Consider the following 26,606-nt stretch of genomic DNA (forward strand, 5'->3'; position numbering starts at 1 on the left):
CCAATGGAACAGACTAGAGAGCCCAGATATAAACCCAAGCATATAAGGTCAATTAATATACTATGAAGGAGCCATGGATATACAATGGGGAAATGACAGCCTCTTCAACAGCTAGGTTGGCACAACTGGACAGCTACATGTAAGAGAATGAAACTTGATCAATGTCTAACCCCATATAGAAAAGTAAATTCAAAATGGGTCAAAGACCTGAATGTAAGTCATGAAACCATAAAACTCTTAGAAAAAAGCATAGGCAAAAATCTCTTGGACATAAACATGAACAACTTCTTCATGAACATATCTCCCTGGGTAAGGGAAACAAAAGCAAAAATGAACAAGTGGGACTATATCAAACTAAAAAATTCTCTACAGGAAAGGACACTATCAGTAGAACAAAAAGACATCCTACTGTATGGAAGAATATATTCATAAATGATGTAGATCTGATAAGGGCTTGACATCCAAATTCTGGAAGGAGCTCATGCACCTCAACAAACAGCAAGCAAATAAGCCAATTAAAAAATGGGCAGAGGAGGGGTTCAAGATGGTGGCATGAGCAGGGTTGTGGAAATCTCCTCCCAAAACCATATGTACTTTTGAAAATACAACAAATACAACTATTCCTAAAAGAGAGACCAGAAGATATAGTACAACATCCAGGCTACATCCACATCTGTGAGAACTCAGCATCTCACAAAGGGGGTAAGATACAGAGCTGTAGCTCGGCAGGACCCGAGGACTCCCACTACTCCAGGTCACCAACTGGAGGAGAGGAGTCGGAGTGAGGAGGGAGTGGAAGCACAGGACTGCTAATCAATCAGCTCTAGTAATCCACACCAGGAGCACAGACACACATTGCATGGTGTGCTAGATATTAGAGAAACAGAAAAGTAAAATCCGAGATGGAGAGACTGCAAGTGGGTCCCCACAGCTGGCATTCCTCTGAAAAAAGAAAAGTGGGCCATTTTTAAAAATTCTTGAAGGGACAAAGGCTCAACAGCTGAACAAAACTGTCCCAGCACACTCAGCCCAGCAGGCTGGGAATTTTTGAGAAACTTTGGGACCCCTAACCCCTTGATGGGGAAAGCAGCCCCAAAACCCCTCATGGTGATAAGCAGCCTGCCATTCAGTCCCCCCAGCTGGTGCTTCAGACAGGAACAGCCCACCCACAGCAACCATACAAAGTCTCCTCCCAGCACACAGCTAGCCAGGATGGGCAGCGGAAGCTGGCGCAAGGCCCAGGAGGCACAAAGGGGCACCATTCTTGCGGGAAAACACTCCTGGCATGACTGCGACTTCACACAGTGCTCTAGGCTAGCCTGAAGGCAGCCCCGCCCAGAGGAGCTCAGGGGATCCCAGACACTGCCTCCTGGTGCGCAGGTAACCGGTGCAGGCAGTGGAAGCCAGAGCAAGGCCCGGGAGGCATGAAGGGGTGCTGTTTTCATGGGAGAACATGCCTGGTGTGGCTGTGACCTCACTCAGGACTCTAGGCTAGCCTGAAGGCAGCCCCGCCCAGGGAAGTTCAGGGGATACCAGTGACCACCTCCAGGTGTTCAAGTAACTGGAACAGGCAGCAGAGAAGGTCACAGCGAACAACAAGCAGGAAGGGACTTGGTTCTCCCAGCTGATACACGTGCCACCTGCCTGCAACCTCTTCTATCTCCATGAGAAGGCAGAAGAATCCAGTCCAGTTAAAGATCACCCAGACAACCCCAGAGAGAGGGCCTAATAGGATAGATTTAATGAGTCTTCCTGAAAAAGAATTCAAAATAAAGGTCATAACCATGCTGATGGACCTGCAGAGAAGTATGCAGGAACTAAGGAATCGAGTCAGGATGGAGAATACAGAAAGAAAATAATCTCTGGAAGGACTTAAGAGCAGACCAGATGAGGTGCAATAGACTGTTAATTGAATAGAAAAGAACAGGAATACAGGGAAGATGAGGCAGAGAGAGATAAAAGGACCTCTAGGAATGAAAGAATATTAAGAGAACTCTGTGACCGATCTAAATGGAACAATATTCACATTATAGGGGTACCAGAAGAAGAGACAAAAAAAAAGGGATAGAAAGTGTTTTTGAAGAAATAATTGCTGAGAACTTCCCTAAACTGGGGGAGGGAATAGTCTCTCAGACCATGGAAGCCCACAGAACTCCCAAAACAAGGGACCCAAGGAGGACAACACCAAGACACATAATAATTAAAATGGCCAAGATCATGGACAAGGACAGAGTATTAAAGGCAGCCAGAGAGAGAAAAAAAGTCACCTACAAAGGAAAACCCATCAGGCTATCATCAGACTTCTCAACAGAAACCCTACAGGCTAGAAGAGAACGGTGTAATATATTTAATGCAATGAAACAGAACCAAGGATACTGTATTCAGCATGGCTTTCATTTAAATAAGAAGGAGGGATTAAACAATTCCCAGAGAAGCAAAAGTTTAGGGAATTTGTCTCCCACAAACCACCTCTACAGGATATTTTAAAGGGACTGCTCTAGATGGCAGCACTCCTAAGGCAAAATAGATGCCACCAGAGAAAATAAAATCACATCAAAGAAAGCAGACCAACCAAATACTAACTAAACACAAAAAATAAAATCAACTACTCACAGTCAAAGGAAACACAAAGAGTACAGACTAAAACACCTAACATATAAGGAATGGAGGAGGAGAAATAAGAAGGGAGAGAAATAAAGAATCATCAGACTGTGTTTATAAAAGCTCAATAAGAGAGTTAGTTAAGTTACATGGTTAGATAGTAAAGAAGCTGCCCTTGAACCTTTGGTAACCACGAATCTAAAGCCTGCAATGGCCATAAGTACATATCTTTCAATAATCAGCATAAATGTAAATGGACTGAATGAACCAATCAAAAGACACAGAGTAAAGGAATGGATAAAAAAACAAGACCCATCTATGTCCTGCTTACAAGAGACACACCTCAAACCCAAAGACTTATACAGACTAAAAGTCAAGGGATGAAAAAAGATATTTCATGCAAACAATAGGGAGAAACAAGGTGTTGCAGTACTTGTTACAAACAAAATAGACTTCAAAACAAAGAAAGTAACAAGAGATAAAGAAGGAAATTACATAATGATAAAGGGCTCAGACCACCAAGAGGATATAACCATTATAAATATATATGCACCCAACACAAGAGCACCAACATATGTGAAACAAATACTAACAGAATTAAAGGAGGAAATAAAATGCAATGCATTCATTTTAGGAGAATTCAACACACCACTCACTCCAAAGGACAGATCCACCAGACAGAAAATAAGTTAGGACACAGAGGCACTGAACAGCACACTAGAACAGAGGGACCTGACAGACATCTACAGAACTCTACACCCAAAAGCTGAAGGATACACATTCTCCTCAAGTGCACATGGAACATTTTCCAGAATAGACCACATACTAGGCCACAAAAAGAGCCTCAGTAAATTCAAAAAGATTCATATTTTACCAACCAACTTCTCAGACCACAAAGGTATAAAACTAGAAATAAATTGTACAAAGAAACCAAAAAGGCTCACAAACACATGGAGGCTTAACAACTTGCTCCTAAATAATCAATGGATTAATGACCAAATTAAAATAGAGATCAAGCAATATATGGAGACAAATGACAACAGCACAAAGCCCCACCTTCTGAGGGATGCAGTGAAGGCAGTTCTAAGGGGAAAGTATATAGCACTCCAGGCCTATTTAAAGAAGGAAGAACAATCCCAAATGAATAGTCTAAAGTCACAATTCTGGAAACTGGAAAAAGAAGAACAAAGGAGTCCCAAAGTCAGAAGAAGGAGAGACATAATAAAGATCAGAGGAGAAATAAATAAAATTGAGATGAATAAAACAATAGAAAAAATCAATGAAACCAAGAGCTGTTTCTTTGAGAAAATAAATAAAATAGATAAGCCCCAAGCCAGACTTATTAAGAGAAAAAGAGAATCTACATACATGAACAGAAGGAGAAATGAGAAAGGAAAAATCATGACAGACCCCACAGAAATACAAAGAATTATTAGAGAATACTATGAAAATCTATATGCTACTAAGCTGGAAAACCTAGACAAAATGGACAACTTCCTAGAAAAATACAACCTTCCAAGACTGACCAAGGAAGAGACAGAAAATCTAAACAGATCAATTATCAGCAATGAAATTGAATCAGTAATAAAAAAACTACACAAGAACAAAACCCCTATACCAGATTGATTCACCGCTAAATTTTATCAGACATATAGAGAAGACATAATACCCATTCTCCTTAAAGTTTTCCAAGAAATAGAAGAGGAGGGAATACTTTCAAACTCATTCTATGAAGCCAGCATCACTCTAATAACAAAACCAGAGAAAGACACCACCAAATAAGAAAACTACAGACCAATATCCCTGATGAACATAGACGCAAAAATACCCAACAAAATATTAGCAAACCGAATTCAAAAATACATCAAGAGGATCATACACCACGATCAAGTGGGATACATCTCAGGGATGCAAGGATGGTACAACATTCAAAAATCCATCAACATCATCCACCACATCAACAAAAAGAAGAACAAAACCCACATGATCATCTCCATAGATGCTGAAAAATCATTCTACAAAATTCAACATCCGTTCATGATAAAAACTCTCAACAAAATGGGTATAGAGGGCAAGTACTTCAACATAATAATGGCCATATATGATAAACCCACAGCCAACATCATACTGAGCAGCAAAAAGATGAAAGCTTTTCCTCTGAGATCGGGAACAAGACAGGGATGTCCACTCTCCCCACTGTTATTCAACATAGTACTGGAGGCCCTAGCCATGGCAATTAGACAAAACAAAGAAATACAAGGAATCCAGACTGGTAAAGAAGAAGTCAAAGTGTCACTATTTGCAGATGACATGATATTGTACATAAAAAACCCTAAAGACTCCACTCCAAAACTACTAGAACTAATATCTAAATTCAGCAAAGTTGCAGGATACAAAATAAATACACAGAAATATGTTGCACTCCTTTACACTAACAATGAACTAGCAGAAAGAGAAATTAGGAAAACTATTCCATTCAGAATTTCATCAGAAAGAATAAAACAGCTAGGACTAAACCTAACCAAGGAAGTGAAAGACCTATAGCCTGAAAACTACAAGACACTCTTAAGAAAAATTAAAGAGGACACAAATAAATGGAAATTCATCCCATGCTCTTGGCTAGGAAGAATTAATATCGTCAAAATGGCCATCCTGCCTAAAGCAATCTACAGATTCAATGCAATCCCTATCAAAATACCAATGGCATTCTTCAATGAACTGGAACAAATAGTTCTAAAATTTATATGGAACCACAAAAGACCATGAATAGCCAAAGCAATTCTGAGAAGGAGGAATAGAGCAGGGGGTATCTCACTTCCCAACTTCAAGCTCTACTCCAAAGCCACAGTAATTAAGACAATATGGTACTGGCACAAGAACAGACCCACAGACCAGTGGAACAGAATAAAGAGTCCAGATCTTAACCCAAACATATGTGGTCAATTAATATACAACAAAGGAGCCATTGACATACAATGGGGAAATGACAGCCTCTTCAACAGCTGGTGTTGGCAAAATTGGACAGCTACATGTAAGAGAATGAAACTGGATCATTGTCTAACTCCATACACAAAAGTAAACTTAAAATGGATCAAAGACCTGAATGTAAGTCATGAAACTATAAAACTCTTAGATAAAAACATAGGCAAAAATTCTCTTGGACATAAACAAGAGCAACTTCTTCATGAACATATCTCCCCGAGCAAGGGAAACAAAAGTGAGAATGAATAAGTGGGACTATATCAAGCTGAAAATCTTCTGTACAGCAAAGGACACCATCAACAGAACAATAAGGCATCCTACAATATGGGAGAATATATTCATAAATGACAGATCCGTTAAAGGCTTGACATCCAAAATATATAAAGAGTTCACACACCTCAACAAATAAAAAGCAAATAATCCAATTAAAAAATGGGCAGATGATCTGAACAAAACTTCTCCAAAGAACAAATTCAGATGGCCAGTAGACACCTGAAAAGATGCTTCACATTGCTAGTCATCAGGGAAATGCAAATTAAACCACAATGAGATACCACCTAACACTAGTAAGAATCGTTGTCATCCAAAAGACAAACAACAACAAATGTTGGCGAGGATGTGAAGAAAGGGGAACCCTCCTACCCTGCTGGTGGGAACGTAAACTATTTCAATCATTGTGGAAAGCAGTATGGAGGTTCCTCAGAAAATTCAAAATAGAAGTAGCATTTGACCCAGGAATTCCACTCCTAGGAATTTACCCTAAGAATACAGTAGCTCAGTTTGAAAAAGACATATGTACCCCTATGTTTATTGCAGCACTATTGTAAATATTTTAATATTTACAAAGCCAAGAAATGGAAGCAATCTAAGTGTCCATTGGATGAATGGATAAAGAAGAGGTGGTACATATACACAATGGAATATTATTCAGCCATAAGAAGAAAACAAATCCTACCATTTGCAATAAGATGGATGGAGCCAAAGGGTATTATGCTCAGTGAAACAAGCCAGGAGGAGAAAGACAACTATCAAATGATTTCACTCATCTGTGGAGTATAAGAACAAAGAAAAACCTGAAGGAGCAAAACAGCAGCAGACTCACAGAACTCACGAATGGCCCAACAGTTACCAAAGGGAAAGGGACTGGGGAGGATGGGTGGGAAGGCAGGAATAAGGTGGGGTGGGGGGAGAAAAGGGGCATTAAGATTAGCATGTATAATGTGCGTGGTGGGCACCGGAAGGGCTGTACTACACAGAGAAGACAAGGAGTGATTCTACAGCATCTCATTACTTTGATGGACAATGACTGATATGGGGCATGTGGAGGGAACTTGGTGATGGGGGGAGTCTAGTAAACATAATGTTCCTCATGTAATTGTGCATTAATGATACCAAAAAAAATAGACATGTTAAAAAAAATGGGCAGAGGAGCTGAACAGACACTTCTCCAAAATAGAAATTCAAATAGCCAACAGGCATATAAAAGATGCTCCACATCACTAGTCATCAGAGAAACGCAAATTAAAGCCACAATGAGACATCACCTCACACCAGTTAGGTTGGCCACCATCTAAAAGACAAACAACAGCAAATGTTGGCAAGGATATGGAGAAAGGGGAACCCTCCTACACTCCTGGTGGGAATGTAAATTAGTTCAACCATTGTGGAAAGCAATATGGAGGTTCCTCAAAAAACTCAAAATAGAAACACCATTTGACCCAGGAATTCCACTCCTAGGAATTTACCCTAAGAATGCAGCAGCCCAGTTTGAAAAAGACATATGCACCCCTATGTTTATTGCAGCACTGTTTACCATAGCCAAGAAATGGAAGCAACCTAAGTGTCCATCAGTAGATGAATGGATAAAGTAGAGGTAGTACATATACACAATGGAATAATATTCAGCCATAAGAAGAAAGCAAATCGTACCATTTGCCACAACATGGATGGAGCTAGAGGGTATTATGTTCAGTGAAATAAGTAAGACAGAGAAAGACAAGTACCAAATGATTTCACTCATCTGTGGAGTATAAGGACAAAGAAAAAACTGAAGAAACAAAACAGCAGCAGACTTAGAGAACCCATGAATGGACTAACAGTTACCAAAGGGAAAGGAACTTCAGAAAATGAGTAGAAAGGGAAGAATAATGGAGAAAAATGGGTATTATGATTAACACACACAATGTAGTGGGTTGAGGGAAACGGGGAATGCAGTATAACACAGAGAAGACAAGTATTGTTTCTATAGCTTCTTACTATGTTCATGGACAGTGACTGTAATGGGGAATGTGGTGGGGACATGATAATAGGGGGAGTCTAGTAACCATAATGTTCACCTAATTGTACATTAATAATACATACATATATATATATATGAAAAAGGAGCCAGGAATATACAATTGGAAAAAGCCTCTTCAACAATTGGTGTTGGGAAAACCAGGCAGAATACATGTAGGAGAATGAAACTGGATTGGTGCCTGATTTTATACACAAAAGTAAACTTGAAATGGATAAAGACCTGAATGTAAGCCATGAAACCATAAAATGTAGGAGAAAATCATAGGTACAAAACTATTGAACATAAGTATGAGTAATTTTTTTCCTGAACACATCTCCTCATGCCAGGGAAACAAAATTAAAAATGAACAAGTGGTACTATATCAAACTAAAAAGCTTCTGAACAGCAAAGGACACCATCAGCAGAACAAAAAGACAACCTGTAGTATGGGAGAATATATTTGTAAATGACTCATCTGATAAGGAGTTAACATCTGAAATACATAAAGAACTCATATGCTTCAACACCCCCCCCAAAAATAAACTGATTAAAAAATGGGCAGAGGACTCAAACAGACATTTTCCAAAAAAGGAATATAGATGGTCAACAGGCACATGAAAAGATGCTCCAAAACCACAATGAGATATTTCCTCACACCAGTTAGAATTGCCACTATTTAAAAGACAAGAAATAACAAATGTTGGTGAGGATGTGGAGAAATGGGAACCCTCCTTCACTGTTGATGGTTATGTATATTAGTGCAGCTGCTGTGGAAAGCAGTATAGAGGTTCCTCAAAAACCTAAAAATACAAATACCATTTGACCCAGTAATTCTACTTCTAGGAATTTACCTGAAGAAAACAAAATCCCCCATTCAAAAAGATATATGCACCCCTATGTTATTTACATTATTTGCAATATTTACAATAGCCAAGATATGGAAGCCACCTAAGTGTTCATCAACAGATGAATGGATAAAGGAGATGTGGTACATATACACAATGGAATATTATTCAGCCTTTATAAAAAAAAGAAATCCTACCATTTACAACGAGCATCTAGAGGGTATTATGCTAAGCAAAATAAACCATGAGCAGAAAGGCAAGTACCATGTGATTTCACTTATTTGTGGAATATAAAAACAAAGCAAAACAGAATGAACAAAACAATAGAGGACTCACAGAGACTGAGAAGTGACTCTTGGTTACATGGGGAAGGGATTTGGGTGGGTGGATGGGGAGGGGGAGGGTGATAAAGGGGCACAAAAATTCTCAATCATATTATAAGTTGGTCATAGGGACAGTAGTACAGCATGAAGAATATAGCCAATGCTTCTGTAACATCTTCGTAGGTTGACAGATAGTAACTGTGCTGGAGGGGGTGAGGATTTAATAATATTTGTAACTGTTGAACCACTCTGTTTTATATTTTAAACCAATATGAAATTCTGTATCAACAGTACTTCAATACAAAAATTATATGTCCTCTTAAACTTTTTGTAATTTTGAAACCATGTAAATACTCAAAATATAAATAACTAAAAATAATTTGAAAAAAAATGTTTATCTTTGTCAATATCATGATCATCATAATCACAAGAAAGCATTTGTTAAGGCTCTATCAAATTTCTTATTTTAATTAAGTATATATTAAAATGTCCAATACAGTACCTGTTTTTCACAAGCCAATAGTCTTTCCCATTAAGGTTACCATAGCCAACCACTAGTACACCATGATTCACAGTCTGAGTACAGGATGGATCATAGTAGACACCTGAGAAACAAAATATGGGTGGAAAAAAAGAATGAATGGTATGTGACAATGAAGGACATTTGAAAATGCTATTACTTTTATTAGATTGTTGTGGATGTATGGCAAGGTTAATTAAAATTTTAGGACCATGAACTACACTCTAATGTTTAAACTATTTGGAGTTCATAATTCTTTGCTATCGATACTATGTTTGTCAGTTTTCTTGTCAAGTTTGGCATCAATCCAATTATAGTTCCCTCAGAATTTTTTGATAAAGTGTCACCGTTTTCTAATTATTTTTAGCTTATAGTAAGTTATATTTCTTTGTGTATATTCCTAAATTATTTGTTCCATAGATTTTCATCCATTGTTAGATTAAATGATCCTTAGGTAAAGTTAAAAAAAAAAGATCATAGCCTTCTACTTTGTCCAATACAACACTGTGCCATTAGGGGGTGCTCTCTTTCTCTTTTTTTTAAAGAAAGCAGGCAGAGTTTATTAGCGATAGCTTGTAATCAGGGAAGCCCACGGAAAGAGAAGCCAGGCCTCCTGGAAAGGGGATGGCGTGGGGTTTACAAAGCCAGTTAAGGGTGGGTGCTCTCTTGAACACTGCTTGGCTACACCTGCAGTACACAGTGGCTATAGTGGTTAAAGCACAGGTTCTGGAGTCAAGTAGCATGGTTTCTAATCCCAGTTAACCGCTTTCTGACGTTGTGACTAGGCAAATTAACCAGCAAAGACATAGTTTTTTCAACTATAAAATAGGGTTATTGAGAGGATTAAATGAGATAATGCACAGAAAGAATTTATCATAGTACTTGACATGTACCTGTGTAGTGTTAGTACACTTTGGTAAGTATTACTTTACAAATTAGAACTGGGTATAAAATAAATGAATGAAATAGAACATTCTGTTTAACCTACTCTAAACACTCAGGTGTGGAGAGATGGGGAAGGATAATTTCTTTCTTATATAACAAGAGGCTAATATATATGAGTTTTTACCACTTCTGTAGAGGAAGAAAGAAGAATGGCTAGCATCTATAGCAACAGACACAGGTCCTTTATTGGCCACAGCTTCTTTCAAGGCATGTTCACTGCCAAAGGGGAGTTCAGTATACTTAGAACATGTGGCAGCTCGATTTTTTGAGTCATACTTGCACTTTTCGTCCTGCAAAAATAGTATAAATCAGATCAAGAAGTATATGTCAACTTCTTTTAAAAATTACCAATATCATAAGTCTGGATTTCAAATATGTTTTCTTTCCTCATTTATTCTTTTCAAGGTGATTTACTCTAAGAATCCTTCCTCCTTTTAAAGAAAGAAAGCTCACATCCTGGGCTTCCAAACCTTATCAATTCCATGTTTCACAAACAACAGTGGAAATCCAGAACTATTCTATTGTTTTAATTGTGAACATCTTCATACATGCAAAAGTTGCCAGGATAATGTTCTTCAGACTCTGAGTTGAATTGTAGGGGCACACTACATAAAGATCATAAACTCTGTACTACAGCTTCAAATTTTTTTTTGTTGATATAATGTATGCAAGAAAATCTGCAGTTTAAATTATGGTTTTTAAATACTATGTAATGTGGAAAACATTTAGAGTGTATATTAAGAGGAAAAGGGGAGGTCATGTTTGCTGTGTATACAACTATGTTCTTTAAATGCTTAATAGGAAAAAATCTTGACAGAAATAAACCAGAATTATAGTGTTTAAGGCAGGAGATTTCTGAGTGATATTTTTAATCTTTTCTAAATATTCTGTAATGTGAATATATTACTTATATCATTTAACAAAATATATAATGAACTTGTGAGGAGGAAGAGGAGGGCACTATTTAGCTTTTTAGTAGGTAGACAAATGATGTGGTTGATGAGCTAAGAATAAGGTTGAGCATAGGAGGCTGTAGGACAAGAAAGTGTAAATAGCAGACAGATACACGGAAAGGGTGTTAAGGAAGGTTTGCTGGAAAATCTATTTTTAAGCATGAATTCTACTTGTTTGCTCAAAATCATTGTGCCACTGTTAAATTAAGAAGGCTGATAAGGCTGCAGAAGAATGGGAACTCTTGAGCATTTAAGGATTCTTGATTGGAATTCTCACACATAACGCTGCTTCTCAAGCAATTGGCTTGACGGTGAGTTTAGAACAGTTAGCTAAGGTCATAGGCAGCACAAAAAGTTTGTTTATGACACACCATGGCTTTGTAGGGATAGGAAGTTTCTGAATCAATGCCGTTGTTATCAATGATATATTGGAAAGCCTGTGTCATGAAGCCACCATTGCATCCTTTATTTCCATATTTTTCAGTTGCGCAATCCACCAGATTCTGTGCACTCAGAGACACCAGCTTTCCTGTTTTCAACTTCAGCTGTGCTTCCAGGGCTCCCACAGCACTGAAAGCCCAACAAGCACCACAGGCACCCTAAAACAGATATAAAGTCACAAAGGCCGTCATAGAAAGTCAATAAGGATGACTTCTGTAATATAAAGTGGGCAACTCCCAACATACCAGCCAGTAGTTCTAAAGAGTTCTCCTATTACAATTTCCTCATCTATTAGACAATGGAAATGAAGAACAAACACGTATTGTTCTCTGGGAAAGGTCCAACGTTGATAAAAATTTACAAATGGTTGAGCTCAGAGCATAATTGCTATTCAAATATTCAAATATATTAAGAAACAGTACTCACTGAGCAAGTACTGAATCCCATCTATCTTTACGCATAAGTAGGTAGATGCCTCCAGTACCACGACTTTGAGAGGATCTGGGATGATTCTCTTGACCTAACATACCTTCCCTCCTGCCAAATGATGCCTGAAACATAAGGTTAAATTTTTTCACATATTTTTAGCTTCAGAATTTTTTGCTCAAAAGATCTTATACAGGGATCTGGTTTAATTACAAAAGGTGCAGAGGGTCCAGAGTCCTATCATAATTGCTCTCTCACACTTTCCCCTTCACCTCACCTTGCTTTCCACCCAAAGGAAATAAGTTGAATTTGATTTTAGTTAAAATAAAATCACTCATCAAAATGTAAGCACCCAGGGAAAGGAGCTCATTAAATTTTTTATAGTTAACACTTAAATATGTAGTTTATTGGATCTTCCCAAACATTCATTTTAGAGAAGCTCCAGTAAAAAACCCGAAACTAATTGAAAGAAAAGTATCTAGGTGGAAAAGAATAAGAGATCAGCAATACCATTCACTTCTTAATTTTTACATTCTTCACTGGTAACAAGCTGGGACAGCTTCTGAGAACGCTGCTTCTTCTCACTTCTCCTGACCTCTAAGGTGATACATGTGTTTTAGCCTTTGTTATCCTTAGTAATTTAAGATTTTTGTAGCCAAGCAAAATTATAGGAAATACAAAATTTTTGTTTTATAAGCAAATTAAAGGAAATACAAAAACAAAGGAACGCATTTATAAAGCCCATATTTCTTTTTCTAACATTGCAAGTCCAGTCAGGAATTAACTTGACTGGTATAATCTATAGGTGACTCTTAGCTCTAGTTCTTTCCTCTCCTTCAACCCCTGAAATTCATAAGTGAGATGGAGGGAGAAATTTCCTGATCAATAATCTCTACTACACACAATACTTTATCTCAAGCAATTGTCTTGGTATGGTGGAGGGTCCAGTGCAGTCTGTGGGTAGCATGAGCACTAAAAGTTTATCCTAAAGACCTATTTTTTTAGCTCACAGTTTGCGTCAAATGTGGCTTTAACTATTGGTGTTCTAAGCACTGTTGGGGAATACAAATGAAGTGTGATATGTGGTCCTTGCCCTCAAGGAACTTACTATTTAGTTGGGAAGAGAATAACAAAAATCATTAGAAAGTAATGTAAGGGAGATTCACTGCCAAATTGTGTAGCTAGGTTAAATGATTAAGGAACAGAGATTTCTACCTGGGGTACAGAGGCCTAGGATGACAACACTCACCTGGTATTTCACTTCAGTAACACACCCCTTCTCTCTCCAGTCCAGAAAATTGGGCAATTTCTGATTAGGGTTTGATTTGTAAGTGACATTTTTCTGCCATTGGCTGGGAACTGTCAAGCAACTCATCAAAGACATTACTTCTTCACTTGTCTACAAGGTAAAAAAATATATATATATATCTTTTCACTTATATCCTTCTATCCAACACCCCAATAACTGTAACTGTGAATACATTTAGCAAATGAGAAAAGCTAGTGGTAGTTGTGACCACCATAGGAACCATAAACTATCTGATAGGTGAATTATATGGATTTCTTTCATCTTACACTTTGCGTTAGCATCCCAGTCAGACTGTGGGAAGGCAAAGAAGGAAATAGTAAAAATTAGAGGTTACAAGGAGACAGATTTTAGGTTCAAAGAAGGCATAATTTTATAAAAGGAATGTTTAAAAAATGGATTGAAATAGTTTTCCTTGTGATAAAATAAATATAAAGGAGATACCTGTATTTAAGTATGAATTTAATCTACCTAGGATGTTCCCTTCCAAACAGTACTATAAATCTTAATTTTGGTCACAATGGTAAAGTTTTGTAGGGTGGAATAAAATATAAAAACTAATGGGAGAGTTAGTTCCAGAAAAAGAAGGCAGCATGGGAAGTGAGACAGAAACCTCCTCCCAAAATTATATGTAACACAAAAATATAGCAAATACAACCAGTCCTGAAAGAGCAATGGGAAGGAAGACTGCAACAGATGGCTTACATCTGGGGAAAAGAGAAGACCTTACAGAAAAATAAAGTAGCAAAGCTGCAATCAGGTGGGACCTAAGCCCTCCTCCCTCCCCAGCTCACCAGTGGGAGGATAAATGGAGTAGAATCCCAGGACTGCTACACATCCACCCCTGGAGATCTGTTGTGGAAGCACGAACTCACATTACATGGTGCTCCAGAGATTAGTGGGGTTAGAAAGCAATGACAGGCAGAATACTTGGAGAGACTGAGATTCCAGCAGTTTATGGAGAATAAGTACCCATGACTGTCCACTCCTGGACAAAAAAAGGCAGGCACTTTGAAAGACTTCCTAACAGCAAGAGTGTTAAAGGGACAAGGATTACACAGAGCTCACTCCTCAGTAGACAGGACAGGTGGACAAAATTGTTCCAGCAAACTCAGCACAGCAGGGTGGGAACTTGCAGGAGCTTCACATGCTCATCTGGCAATGCAGAGCCAAGGCCCCCCACTGCAATACACAGCCTACCATTCCTTCCTCCCAGCCAGCACCAGTTTGCAAACCTGTTGCCCCTGCCATCACGCCAGGCCAGCTGGAGGGTGGCCTCTCCTCTGGCAGCTAGATGGGAGTAGCGTAGAGGCTCCTCACTGCATGATCAGCCCACTGGCCATGGCAGTGGAGGCAGGCACTGTGGCTAGGAAGCAGGAAAGAGCTCTTTCCTCCCAGCAGGCACTGGTGCTGCATGCCTGCAAACTCCCACCATCACTCCAGGTGCTGGGCAGCTCCAGAGAGTAGAGGTTCTGGGCACTAGAGGACATCACCTACACAAAGTTATTATGCCATAGCAATCATTAGGAATATGAAATGGCAAAAGAACCTGGTACAAATCAAAATCTCTCAAACACCATAAAGAGGGTAAAGTGAAACTGAAATAACCAATCTTCTTGATAACAATTTCAAAATAAAAATCATAAACATGCTCATGGGGCTACAGAAAAATATTCAGGATCTCAGGGAGGATTTCAAGAGAGAAATATTGAATACAGTATCTGAAATGAAACACACAATGGAGGGATTTAAAAGCAGATTAGATGAGGTACAAGAGATCAAAAATGAAATAGAAATTAGAGAATAGTAATACAAAGAAGCTGAGGCACAGAGAGAAAAAAGGATGTCTATGAATGAAACAATAATTAGAGAACTGTGCAACCAATATAAACAGAACAATATTTGCATTATAGGGGTACCAGAAGAAGAGAGAAAAACAGATAGAATCTTTCTTTGAGGAAATAATTGTTGAAAACTTCCCCAATCTGGGGAAGGAGATAGTCTCTCAGGTGATGGAAGTGCGTAGATCTTGCAATACAAGGGATTCTAGGAAGACAACACCAAGATATGTAATAATTAAAAAGGCAAATATCAAGGAAAAGGGCAGAGTATTAAAAGAAGCCAGAGAGAGAAAAAAGGCCACATACAAAGGAAAACCCATTAGGCTATCATCAGACTTCTCAACAGAAATCTTACAGGCCAGAAGGGAGTGGCATGATATACTTAAGGCAATGAGACAGAAGGGTCTTGAACCAAGAATACTCTACCCAGAAAGACTGTTATTTAAATTTGAAGGAGAGATTAAACAATTTCCAAATAAACAAAAGTTTAGGGAATTTAATTCCCACAAACTATCTCTACAGTGTACTTTGGAGGGACTGCTATAGATGGAAATGCTCCTAGGCTAAAAAGCCGTCACCAGAGAAAACAAAACCACAGTAAAAGAAGTAGACCAATTAATTGCTAAGCAAATACAAATTGAATCAGCTACCCACAAAGTTAGTCAAGGGATACACAAAGAGTACAGAATATGACACCTAATCTATAAAGAGTGGAGGAGGAAGAAAAAGAAGGGAGAAAACAAGAACCTTTAGATTGTATTTGAAATAGTGTAATAAGCGAGTTAAGTTAGACTGCCAGATGGTAAAGAAGCTGCCCTTGAGCCTTTGGTAACCACTTACCTAAAGCCTTCAATAACAATAATTACATATCTATTGATAATCACCCTAAATGTAATTGGACTGAATGCACCAACCAAAAGACCAAGGGTTACAGAATGGATAAAAACAAGACCCATCTATATGCTGCCTGTAAGAGAGTCACTTCAAACCCAAAGTGTATACAAACTAAAAGTGAAGGGATGGAAAAGATATTTCATGCAACCAATAGGGAGAGAAAAGAAGGAGTTGCAGTACTTGTATCAGACAAAATAGACTTCAAAATGAAGAAAGTCACAAGAGACAGAGAAGGACATTACATAATGATAAAGGGGCCAGACCAACAAGAGGACATAACTATTACAAGTATCTATGCACACAACATAGGAGCACCTACATTTGTAACAGAAGTAGTAAGAGAATTAAAGGGGGAAATAGAATGCAATGCATTCATTTTAGGAGACTTCAACACACCACTCACTACAAAGGACAGGTCAACAAGACAGAAAATAAGTAAGGACACAGAGACACTGAGCAACACACTAGAACAAATAGACTTAACAGACTTCTGCAGAACACTCCACCCAAAAGCAACAGAATGCACATTCTTCTGAAGTGCACAAGGAACATTTTCAAAAATAGATCACATACCAGGCCCCAAAAAGAGACTCTGTAAATTCAGAAGGATTGATATTGTACAAACCTGTTTCTCAGACCACCAAGGTATGAAACTAGAAATAAATTATGCAAAAAAACCCTGCAAACACACAGAGGCTTAAAAACATTCTCTTAAATAATCAATGGAGCAATGACCAAATAAAAACAGAGATCAAGCAATATATGGAGACAAATGGAAACAGTAACTCAAGTCCACAAAATCTGTGGGATGCAGTGACAGCCTTGCTAACAGGGAAGTATATTGCAATACAGGCCTAACTCAGGAAAGAAGAACAATCCCAAATGAACAACCTAAACTCACAATTAATGAAACTATAAAAAGAAGAACAAATGAGGCCCAAAGTCAGTAGAAGGAGGGACCCAAAGATCAGAGCAGAAACAAATAAAATCAAGAAGAATAAAACAATAGAAAGAATCAATGAAACTAGGAGCTGGTTCTTTGAGAAAATAAACAAAATAAACACACCCCTAGTCATATTTTTACAGTATTTCTTGTAAAATGAAAAAAAGAGTATAGTTACCAAACAAATGCTAACTAAAGGCAAAAAATAAAATCAACTATTCACAAAAGCAGTCAAAAGAAACACAAAAGAGTACAGAATAAAACATGTAACATGTAACACACATAAAGAGAATCAGAAATGAGAAAGGAAAAATTACTAGACACCACAGAAATACAATGAATTATTAGAGACTACGATGCAAAATTATATGCTAGCAAATTGGATAACGTACAAGAAATGGACAACTTTCTAGAAAAAGAAAACTTCCCAGGAATGACCCAGGAAGAGACAGAAAATCTGAACAGACCAATTACCAGCAATGAAATTGTATTGGTAATTAAAAAACTACTTAAGAACAAAACCCCTGGGAGAGGAGTGGTGAGCAAGATGGCGGCATGAGTAGGGTGGTGGAAATCTCCTCCCAAAGCCATATATATATTTGAAAACACAACAACTACAACTATTCCTAAAAGATACCAAAAGATACAGTACAACAGCCAGGCTACATCTACATCCGTGAGAACTCAGCATCTCACGAAGGGGAAAAGGTACAAAGCCATGACCCGGCAGGACCCAAGCACTCCCCACATCCTAGCTCACTGGTGGGAGGAAAAGAATTAGAGTGTTCAGGGAGCAGAAGCACAGGACTGTTAAATAACCAGCCCTAGTAATCTGCACAGGAGTACAGACACACATTGCATGGTGTACTGGATATTAGAGAAATGGAAGTGTAGGGTCTGAGATGGAGACTGTGAGTGGGTCCCCACAGCAGGCTCCCCAGGGACAAAAGAAAAGTGGGTGCTTTTTAAAAGTCTTAAGGAATAGTGCTGAACAAAATCGCCCTAGCACACAGCCCAGCAGGCTGGGAATTCAGCACGATTATCATTTAAATTTGAAGGAGAGATTAAACAATTTCCAAATGAGTAAAAGCCGAGGGAATTTGCCTCCCACAAACCAACTCTACAGGGTATTTTACAGGGACTTCTCTAAGTGGAAGCACTCCTAAGGTGAAATAGATGTTGCCAGAGAAAATAAAATCACAGCAAAGAAAGCAGACCAAACAAATACTAACTAAAGGCAAAAAATAAAATCAACTATACACAAAAGCAGTCAAAAGAAACACAAAAGAGTACAGAATAAAACATGTAACATATCAAGAATGGAGGAGGAAGAACAACAAGGGAGAGAAATAATCACCAAACTGTATTAATAATAGTTTAGTAAGAGAGTTAAGTTAGATGGGTAGATAGTAAAGAAGCTAACCTTCAACCTTTGGTAACCACAAATTCAAAGCCTGCAATGGCAATAAGTACATATCTATCAATAATCACCCTAAATGTAAATGGACTGGATGCACCAATCAAAAGACACAGAGTAACAGAGTGGATAAAAAAGCAAGACACATCTATATGCTGCTTACGATAGACTCACCTTAAACCCAAAGATATACACAGACTAAAAGAGAAAGGAAAGAAAAAGATATTTCATGCAAACAATAGGGAGAAAAAAAGCAGGAGTTGTAGTACTTGTATTAGACAAAATAGACTTCAAAACAAACAAAGTAACAAGAGATAAAGAAGGAAATTACATAATGATAAAGAGGGCAGTCCAACACAAGGATATAACCATTATAAATATCTATGTACCCAACACAGGAGCACTGACATATGTGAAACAAATACTAACAGAATTAAAGGGGGAAATAGAATGCAATGCATTCATTTTGGGATACTGCAACAAACCACTCACTCCAAAGGACAGATCTACCAAACAGAAAAGAAGTAAGGACACAGAGGCACTGAACAACACACTAGAGAAGATGAACCTGATAGACACCTACAGAACTCTACACCACAAAGCAGCAGGATGGATATACATTCTTTTCAAATGTACATGGAACATTTTTCAGAAAAGACCACATACTAGGCCACAAAATGAACCTCAGTAAATTCAAAAAGATTGAAATTATACAAACCAACTTCTCAGATCATAAAGGTATAAAACTAGAAATAAATTGTAAAAGAAAACAAAAAGGCTCACAAACACATGGAGGCTTAACAACATGCTCCTAAATAATCAATGGATCTATGACTAAATTAAAACAGAGATCAAGCAATATATGGAGACAAATGAAACCAATGGCACAAAGCCCCAACTTCTGTGGGATACAGCAAAGGCACTACTTAGAGGAAAGTATACAGCAATCCAGGCCTATTTAAAGAAGGAGGAGCAATCCCAAATGAATAGTCTAAAGTCACAATTATTGAAACTGGAAAAAGAAGAACATATGAGGCCCAAAGTCAGTAGAAGGAGGGACATAATAAATGTCAGAGAAGAAATAAATAAAATTGAGATGAATAAAACAATAGAAAAAAATCAATGAAACCAAGAGCTGGTTCTTTGAGAAAATAAACAAAATAAATAAACCTCTAGCCAGATTTATTAAGAGAGAAAGAGAATCTACACACATAAACAGAAACAGAAATGAGAAATGAAAAATCACAACGGACACCACAGATATACAAATAATTATTAGAGAATACTATGAAAATGTACATACTAACAAGCTGGAAAACCTGGAAATAATAGACAAGTACCTATAAAAATACAACTTTCCAAGACTGACCACGGAAGAAACAGAAAATCTAAACAGAACAATTACCAGCAAAGAAATTGAATTGGTGATAAAAAAAAACTACCCAAGAACAAAAGCCTCGGACCAGATGGATTCACTGCTGAATTTCATCAGACATATAGAGAACACATAATACCAATTCTCCTTAAAGTTTTCCAGAAAAAAAGAAGAGTAGGGAATACTTTCAAATTTATTCTATGAGGCCAGCATCACTCTAACACCAAAACCAGGCAAAGACCCCACCAAAAAGAAAATTACAGTCCAGTATCCCTGATGAACATAGATGCAAAAATACTCAACAAAATATTACCAAATCGAGTTCAAAAATACATCAAGAGTATTATATACCATGATCAAGTGGGATTCATCTCAAGGATGAAAGGATGGTACAACATTCGAAAATCCATTGACATCATCCACCACATCAACAAAAAGGACAAAAACCACACGATCATCTCCATTGATGCGGAAGAAGCATTCGACAAAATTCAACATCCATTCATGATAAAAACTCTCAACAAAATGGGTATAGAGGGCAAGCACCTCAACATAATAAAGGCCATATATGACAAACCCACATCCAACACCATACTTAACAGCAAGAAGCTGAAAGCTTTTCATTTCAGATCAGGAACAAGACAAGGATGCCCACTCTCCCCACTTTTATTCAACATAGTTTTGGACATCCTAGCCATGGCAATCAGGCAACAGAAAGAAATAAAAGGCATCGAGATTGGTAAGGAAGAAGCCAAACTGTCACTGTTTGCAGATGAAATGATATTGTATATAAAAATCCTAGACTCCACTCCAAAACTACTAGAAATAATATCTGAATTCAGCAAAGTTGAAGGACACAAAATTAATACACAGAAATCTGTTGCTTTCCTATACACTAACGATGAGCTAACAGAAAGAGAAATCAGGAAAACAATTCCATTCACAATTGCATCAAAAGGAATAAAATACCTAGGAATAAACCTAGCCAAGGAAGTGAAAGACCTATACCCTGAAAAATACAGGACACTCTTAAGAGAAATTAAAGATGACCCTAACAAATGGAAATTTATCCCATGCTCTTGGCTAGGAATAATTAATATTGTCAAAATGCCTATCCTGCCTAAAGCAATTTACAGATTCAATGCAATCCCTATCAAAATACCAACAGCATTCTTCAACAAACTGGACCAAATAGTTTTGAAATTCATGTGGAACCTCCAAAGATCCTGAATAGCCAAAGCAATCCTGAGAAGGATGAATAAAGGAGGGGGGATCTCGCTTCCCAACTTCAAGCTCTACTACAAAGCCACAGTAATCAAGACAATTTGGTACTGGCACAAGAACAGAGCCACAGACCAGTGGAACAGAATAGAGGGTCCAGATATGAACCCAAACATATACAGTCAATTAATATGCAACAAAGGTGCCATGGATATACAATGGGAAAATGACAGCCTCTTCAACATCTAGTGCTGGCACAACTGGACAGCTACATGGGAGAGAATGAAACTGGATCATTGTCAAACCCCATACAGAAAAGTAAATCCAAAATGGGTCAAATACCTGAATGTAAATCATGAACCCATAAAACTCTTAGAAAAAATATAGGCAAAAATCTCTTGGACATAAACATGAACAACTTCTTCATGAACATATCTCCCCGGGTAAGGGAAACAAAAATAAAAATGAACAGGTGGTATTATATCAAGCTGAAAAGGACACAATCAATAGAACAATAAGGCATCCTACAGTATGGGAGAATATATTCATAAATGACACATCCGATAAAGGATTGACATTCAAAATATATAAACAGCTCACATACCTCAACAAACAAAAATCAAATAATCCACTTAAAAAATGGGCAGAGGTGCTGAACAGACATTTCTCCAAAGAAGAAATTCAGATGGCCAACAGGCATATGAAAAGAAGTTCCACATAGATAATCATCAGAGAAATGCAATTAAAACCACCATGATTTATCACCTCACACCAGGTAGGATGGCCAACATCCAAAAGACAAGCAACAGCAAATGTTGACAAGGATGTAGAGAAAGGGGAACCCTCCTAAACTGCTGGTGGGAATGTAAATTAGTTCAACCATTGTGGAAAGCAATATGGAAGTTCCTCAAAGAACTCAAAATAGAAATACCATTTGAGCCAGGAATTCCACTCCTAGGAATTTACCCTAAGAATGCAGCAGCCCAGTTTATAAAAGACATATGCACCCCTATGTTATCACAGCACTATGTATAATAGCCAAGAAGTGGAAGCAACCTAAGTGCCCATTAGTAGATGAATGGATAAAGAAGAGGTAGTACATGTACACAATGGAATATTATTCAGCCATAAGAAGAAAACAAAACCTACCATTTGCAACAACATGGATGGAGCTAGAGGGCATTATGCTCAGTGAAATAAGCCAGGCGGAAAAAGACAAGTACCAAATGATTTCACTCATATGTGGAGTATAAGAACAAAGAAAAAACTGAAGGAAAAAACAGCAGCAGAAACACAGAACCCAAGAATTGACTAACAGTTACCAAAGGGAAAGGGACTGGGGAGGATGGGTGGGAAGGGAGGTACAAGGGGGAAAAAGGGGCATTACGATTAGCATACATAATGTAGGGGTGGGCACGGGGAAGGATGTACAACACAGAGAATACAAGTAGTGATTCTATAGCATCTTACTATGTTGATGGATCAGTGACTGTAATGGGGTATGTGGTGGGTACTTGATAATGGGTGGTGTCTAGTAACCATAATGTTGCTCATGTAATTGTAGATTAATGATACCAAAATAAAAAATAAATAAAAAATATAAAAATACGAAAGAACAAAGTACCTGACCAGATGGTCTCACCACTGAATTTTATCAGACATTTAGAGGAGACCTAATACCCATCCTCACAATTGTTGTCCAAACAGCAGAAGAAGAGGGAATACTTCCAAACTCATTCTATGAGGCCAGCAATACTCTAATATCAAAACCAGCAAAGAAAACACAAAAAAAGAAAATTATAGACCAATATCCATGATGAACATAGATAAAAAATACTCAGCAGAATATTAGTAAACCAAATTAGAAAATACATCAGAAAGATCATCCATCATGTTCAAGTAGGATTTTTTCTAGAGATGCAAGTATGGTACAATATTCAAAATATCCATCAACATCATACACCACATCAACAAAAAGGACAAAAATCACATGATCATCTCCACAGATGCTGAAAAAGCTTTTGACAAAATTTAACATACATCCATGATAAATACTTTTAACAAAATGGGTATAGAAGGCAAGTACCACAACATAATAAAGGCCACATATGACAAATCCACAGCCAACATTATACTTAACAGCAATAAGCTGAAAGCTTTCCCTTTAAGACTGGGAACAAGGCAAGGATGCCCACTCTCCCCACTTTTATTCAACATAGTACTGGAGGTCCTAACCACAGCAATCAGACAGCACAAAGAAATAAAGGTATACAAATCGGTAAGAAAGTAGTTAAGCTGTCACTGTTTGCAAATGACATGATATTGTACATAAAAAAAGTTAAAGAATCCACTCTAAAACTACTAGATCTAATATCTGAAATCAGCAAAGTTGTGGGATACAAAATTAATACACAGAAATACGTTGCATTCCTATGAAGTAACAATGAACTAGCAGAGAGAAATCAGGAAAACAATTGCATTTACAACTGCAACAAAAATAATAAAATACTGAAGAATAAACATAACCAAGGAAGTGAAAGACCTATACCCTGGAAACTACAAGACATTCATGAGAGAATTTATGGAAGACACCAATAAATGGAAATACATCCTGTGCTCATGGATAGAATTAATTAATATTGCCATAATGGCCATCCTGCCTAAAGTAATTCACAGGTTCAGTGTAATCCCTATTAAAATACTGAAAGCATTCTTCATTGAACTAGAACAAATACTTCTAAAATTCATGTGGAACCACAAAAGACCCTGAATAGCCAAAGCAATCCTGAGAAGGAAGAATAATACTGGCGGTTTATACTCCCCAACTTCAAGCTCTACTACAAACCCACAGTAATCAAGACAATTTGGTACTGGAACAAGAACAGACCCATTGATCAATGGAACAGAATAGAGAGCCCAGATATCAACCCACACATATATGGGCAATTAATAATATGATAAAGGGGCCATGGATATACAATGGGGAAATGACAGACTCTTCAAAAACTGGTGTTGGCATATCTGGACAGCTACATGTAAGAGAATGAAACTGGATGACTATCTAACTACATAAACAAAAGTAAAATAAAAATGGATCAAAGTCCTGAATGTAAGTCATGAAACCATAAAACTTATAGAGGAAAACATAGGCAAAAATCTCTTTAATATAAACATGAGCAACTTTTTCCTGAACAAATCTCCTCAGGCAAGGGAAACAAAAGCAAAATGAAGAAATGGGACTACATCATGCTAAAAAGCTCTGTACAGCAAAGGACACCATAAGTAGAACAAAAAGTCCTTCAGTATGGGAGAATATATTTGTAAATGACATATCTGACAAGGGGTTAACATCCAAAATATATAAGGAACTTACACACCTTAACTTCCAGAAAGGAAACAACCTGATTAAAAAGTGGGCATGGGATCTGAACAGACACTTCTCCAAAGAAGAAATTCAGATGTCCAACAGGCACATGACAACATGCTCCATATCACTAATTATCAGGGAAATGTAAATTAAAAACCTCAATGAGATATCACCTCACACCAGTTAGGATGGCAAAGATCTAAGGGACAGACAACAACAAATGTTGGCCAAGGATGTGGTGAAAGGGGAATCCTCCTACACTGCTGGTAGGAATGTAAAATAGTTCAACCACTGTGGAAAGCAATGAAGGTTCCTCAAAAAACTAAAAATAGAAATACCAGTTGATCCTGGAATCCACTCCTAGGCATTTATGCAAAGAAAACAAGATCCCAGATTCAAAAAGACATACGCACCTGTATGTTTATCACAGCCCTCTTTACAATAACCAAGATATTGAAGCGAGCTAAATTCCACCAGTAGATGAATGGATAAAAAAGAAATGGTACATATTCACAATGGAATACTATTCAGCCATAAGAAGATAAAAAATCTTACCATTTGCAACAACATGGATGGAGCTAGAGGGTATTATGCTCAGTGAATAAGCCAGGCGGAAAAAGACAAGTACCAAATGATTTCACTATCTGTGGAGTATAACAAACAAAGCAAAAACTGAGGGAACAAAACAGCAACCAACTGACAGAACCTAGGAATGGACTAGCGGTTACCAAAGGTAAAGGGGTTGGGGAGGGTGGGTGGGAAAGGAGGGATAAGGTGATTAAGGGGTATTATGATTAGCACACATAATATAGGGGAGTCACGGGGAAGGAAGTAAAGCACAGAGAAGACAAATGGTAAGTTTATAGCATCTCACTACACTGATGGACTGTGAATGCAAGGAGTTTGGGAGGGACGTGATAATATGGGTGAATGTAGTAGCCACAATGTTGCTCATGTGAAAGCCTCATAAGATTGTATATCAATGATACCTTAATAAAACAAAAACAAAAACAAAACAACAAAAAACTAATGCGTTGATATTTGTGATATTAAATACCCATACTCCTCCATTTAAGAAAGCAGGTGAACCACATTAAATTATCAATTTAGACTTACACAAGTATGGTAATTTACTTTAAAAGATTGTGAGTAATCTTTAGGCAATGCTTTATAGAATTAATAAAAAATAAAATAGTAGTCTGTGAGTTTAAAATATTTCTCTAAAGAAGGAGTTTGTTGAGGAAAGTGGTCACAGTAGGACTTAATAAGGAACCTGTAGAGATTGTAATGTCCTTAAAGTCTACTGTTTTCTAACTTTGTACACATATAGATAATACTCCTTAGTAGTTTACCTTCAAATCACCTTTGAAGAGACAAAAATTATACTTACTTTGAGTTGTAAGTAGGATTCTTTTCAATTTACATACCATGTCTCCCAGGTGGTTCATGCCTAAGTCATATGAATGCATCCCCATTGAATGCTCCAGATTGTGCAGCGTCACAAATTTCAGATTCTTTTCCCAGATGAGACGCCGTGTTACTTCCTCATTCTAAAATTAAGAAAAAGAACATAGTTCTACTGAATCCTGAACAAATAAGTGCTCAATAATGAAAATAAACATATTGTGATGCGTTCTACTAAATGTGCGTCTGTCCAAGAGTATGCAAATAAATGACTATATCCAATATAACTGGTAAAAATCGCATATTAATCTTACTTCTTGCTCTTAATTGCTTTGATGATCATTAATGTTATTTTTTGATACATATAATGAATTTCCTCAATATATTTAAAAGTTTTTTCAGAAACTGCTATTTATTGAAGTATAACCTTTGCAGGTGGTAAACTATTTTCCAGTCCTTTTAAAAAATGTCTTTTCTACCCCTCACTCTTGAAAAATAGTTTAGCTGATTATAAATCGAGCTAT

The 26,606-nt window shown here is 37.5% G+C and overlaps 1 protein-coding gene across 4 annotated transcripts in view; it reads right to left on the reverse strand.

Moving 5' to 3' along the window:
* Positions 1-26,606, reverse strand: part of CTSS (cathepsin S) — a 67,104-nt gene that overhangs the window by 24,357 nt on the left and 16,141 nt on the right. For all 4 annotated transcript variants that reach the window (XM_037003405.2, XM_037003404.2, XM_073234599.1 and 1 more), the window contains 5 exons: positions 26,106-26,228; positions 13,564-13,713; positions 11,819-12,046; positions 10,619-10,784; positions 9,532-9,634 (listed from right to left, as the gene is read on the reverse strand). In XM_037003405.2, coding sequence (XP_036859300.1) covers positions 9,532-9,634; positions 10,619-10,784; positions 11,819-12,046; positions 13,564-13,713; positions 26,106-26,228 — 770 coding nt within the window. The remainder of the gene's footprint in view (positions 1-9,531; positions 9,635-10,618; positions 10,785-11,818; positions 12,047-13,563; positions 13,714-26,105; positions 26,229-26,606) is intronic.

This window comes from Manis javanica, chromosome 4 (assembly GCF_040802235.1).
Source record: "Manis javanica isolate MJ-LG chromosome 4, MJ_LKY, whole genome shotgun sequence".
NCBI lineage: Eukaryota > Metazoa > Chordata > Mammalia > Pholidota > Manidae > Manis > Manis javanica.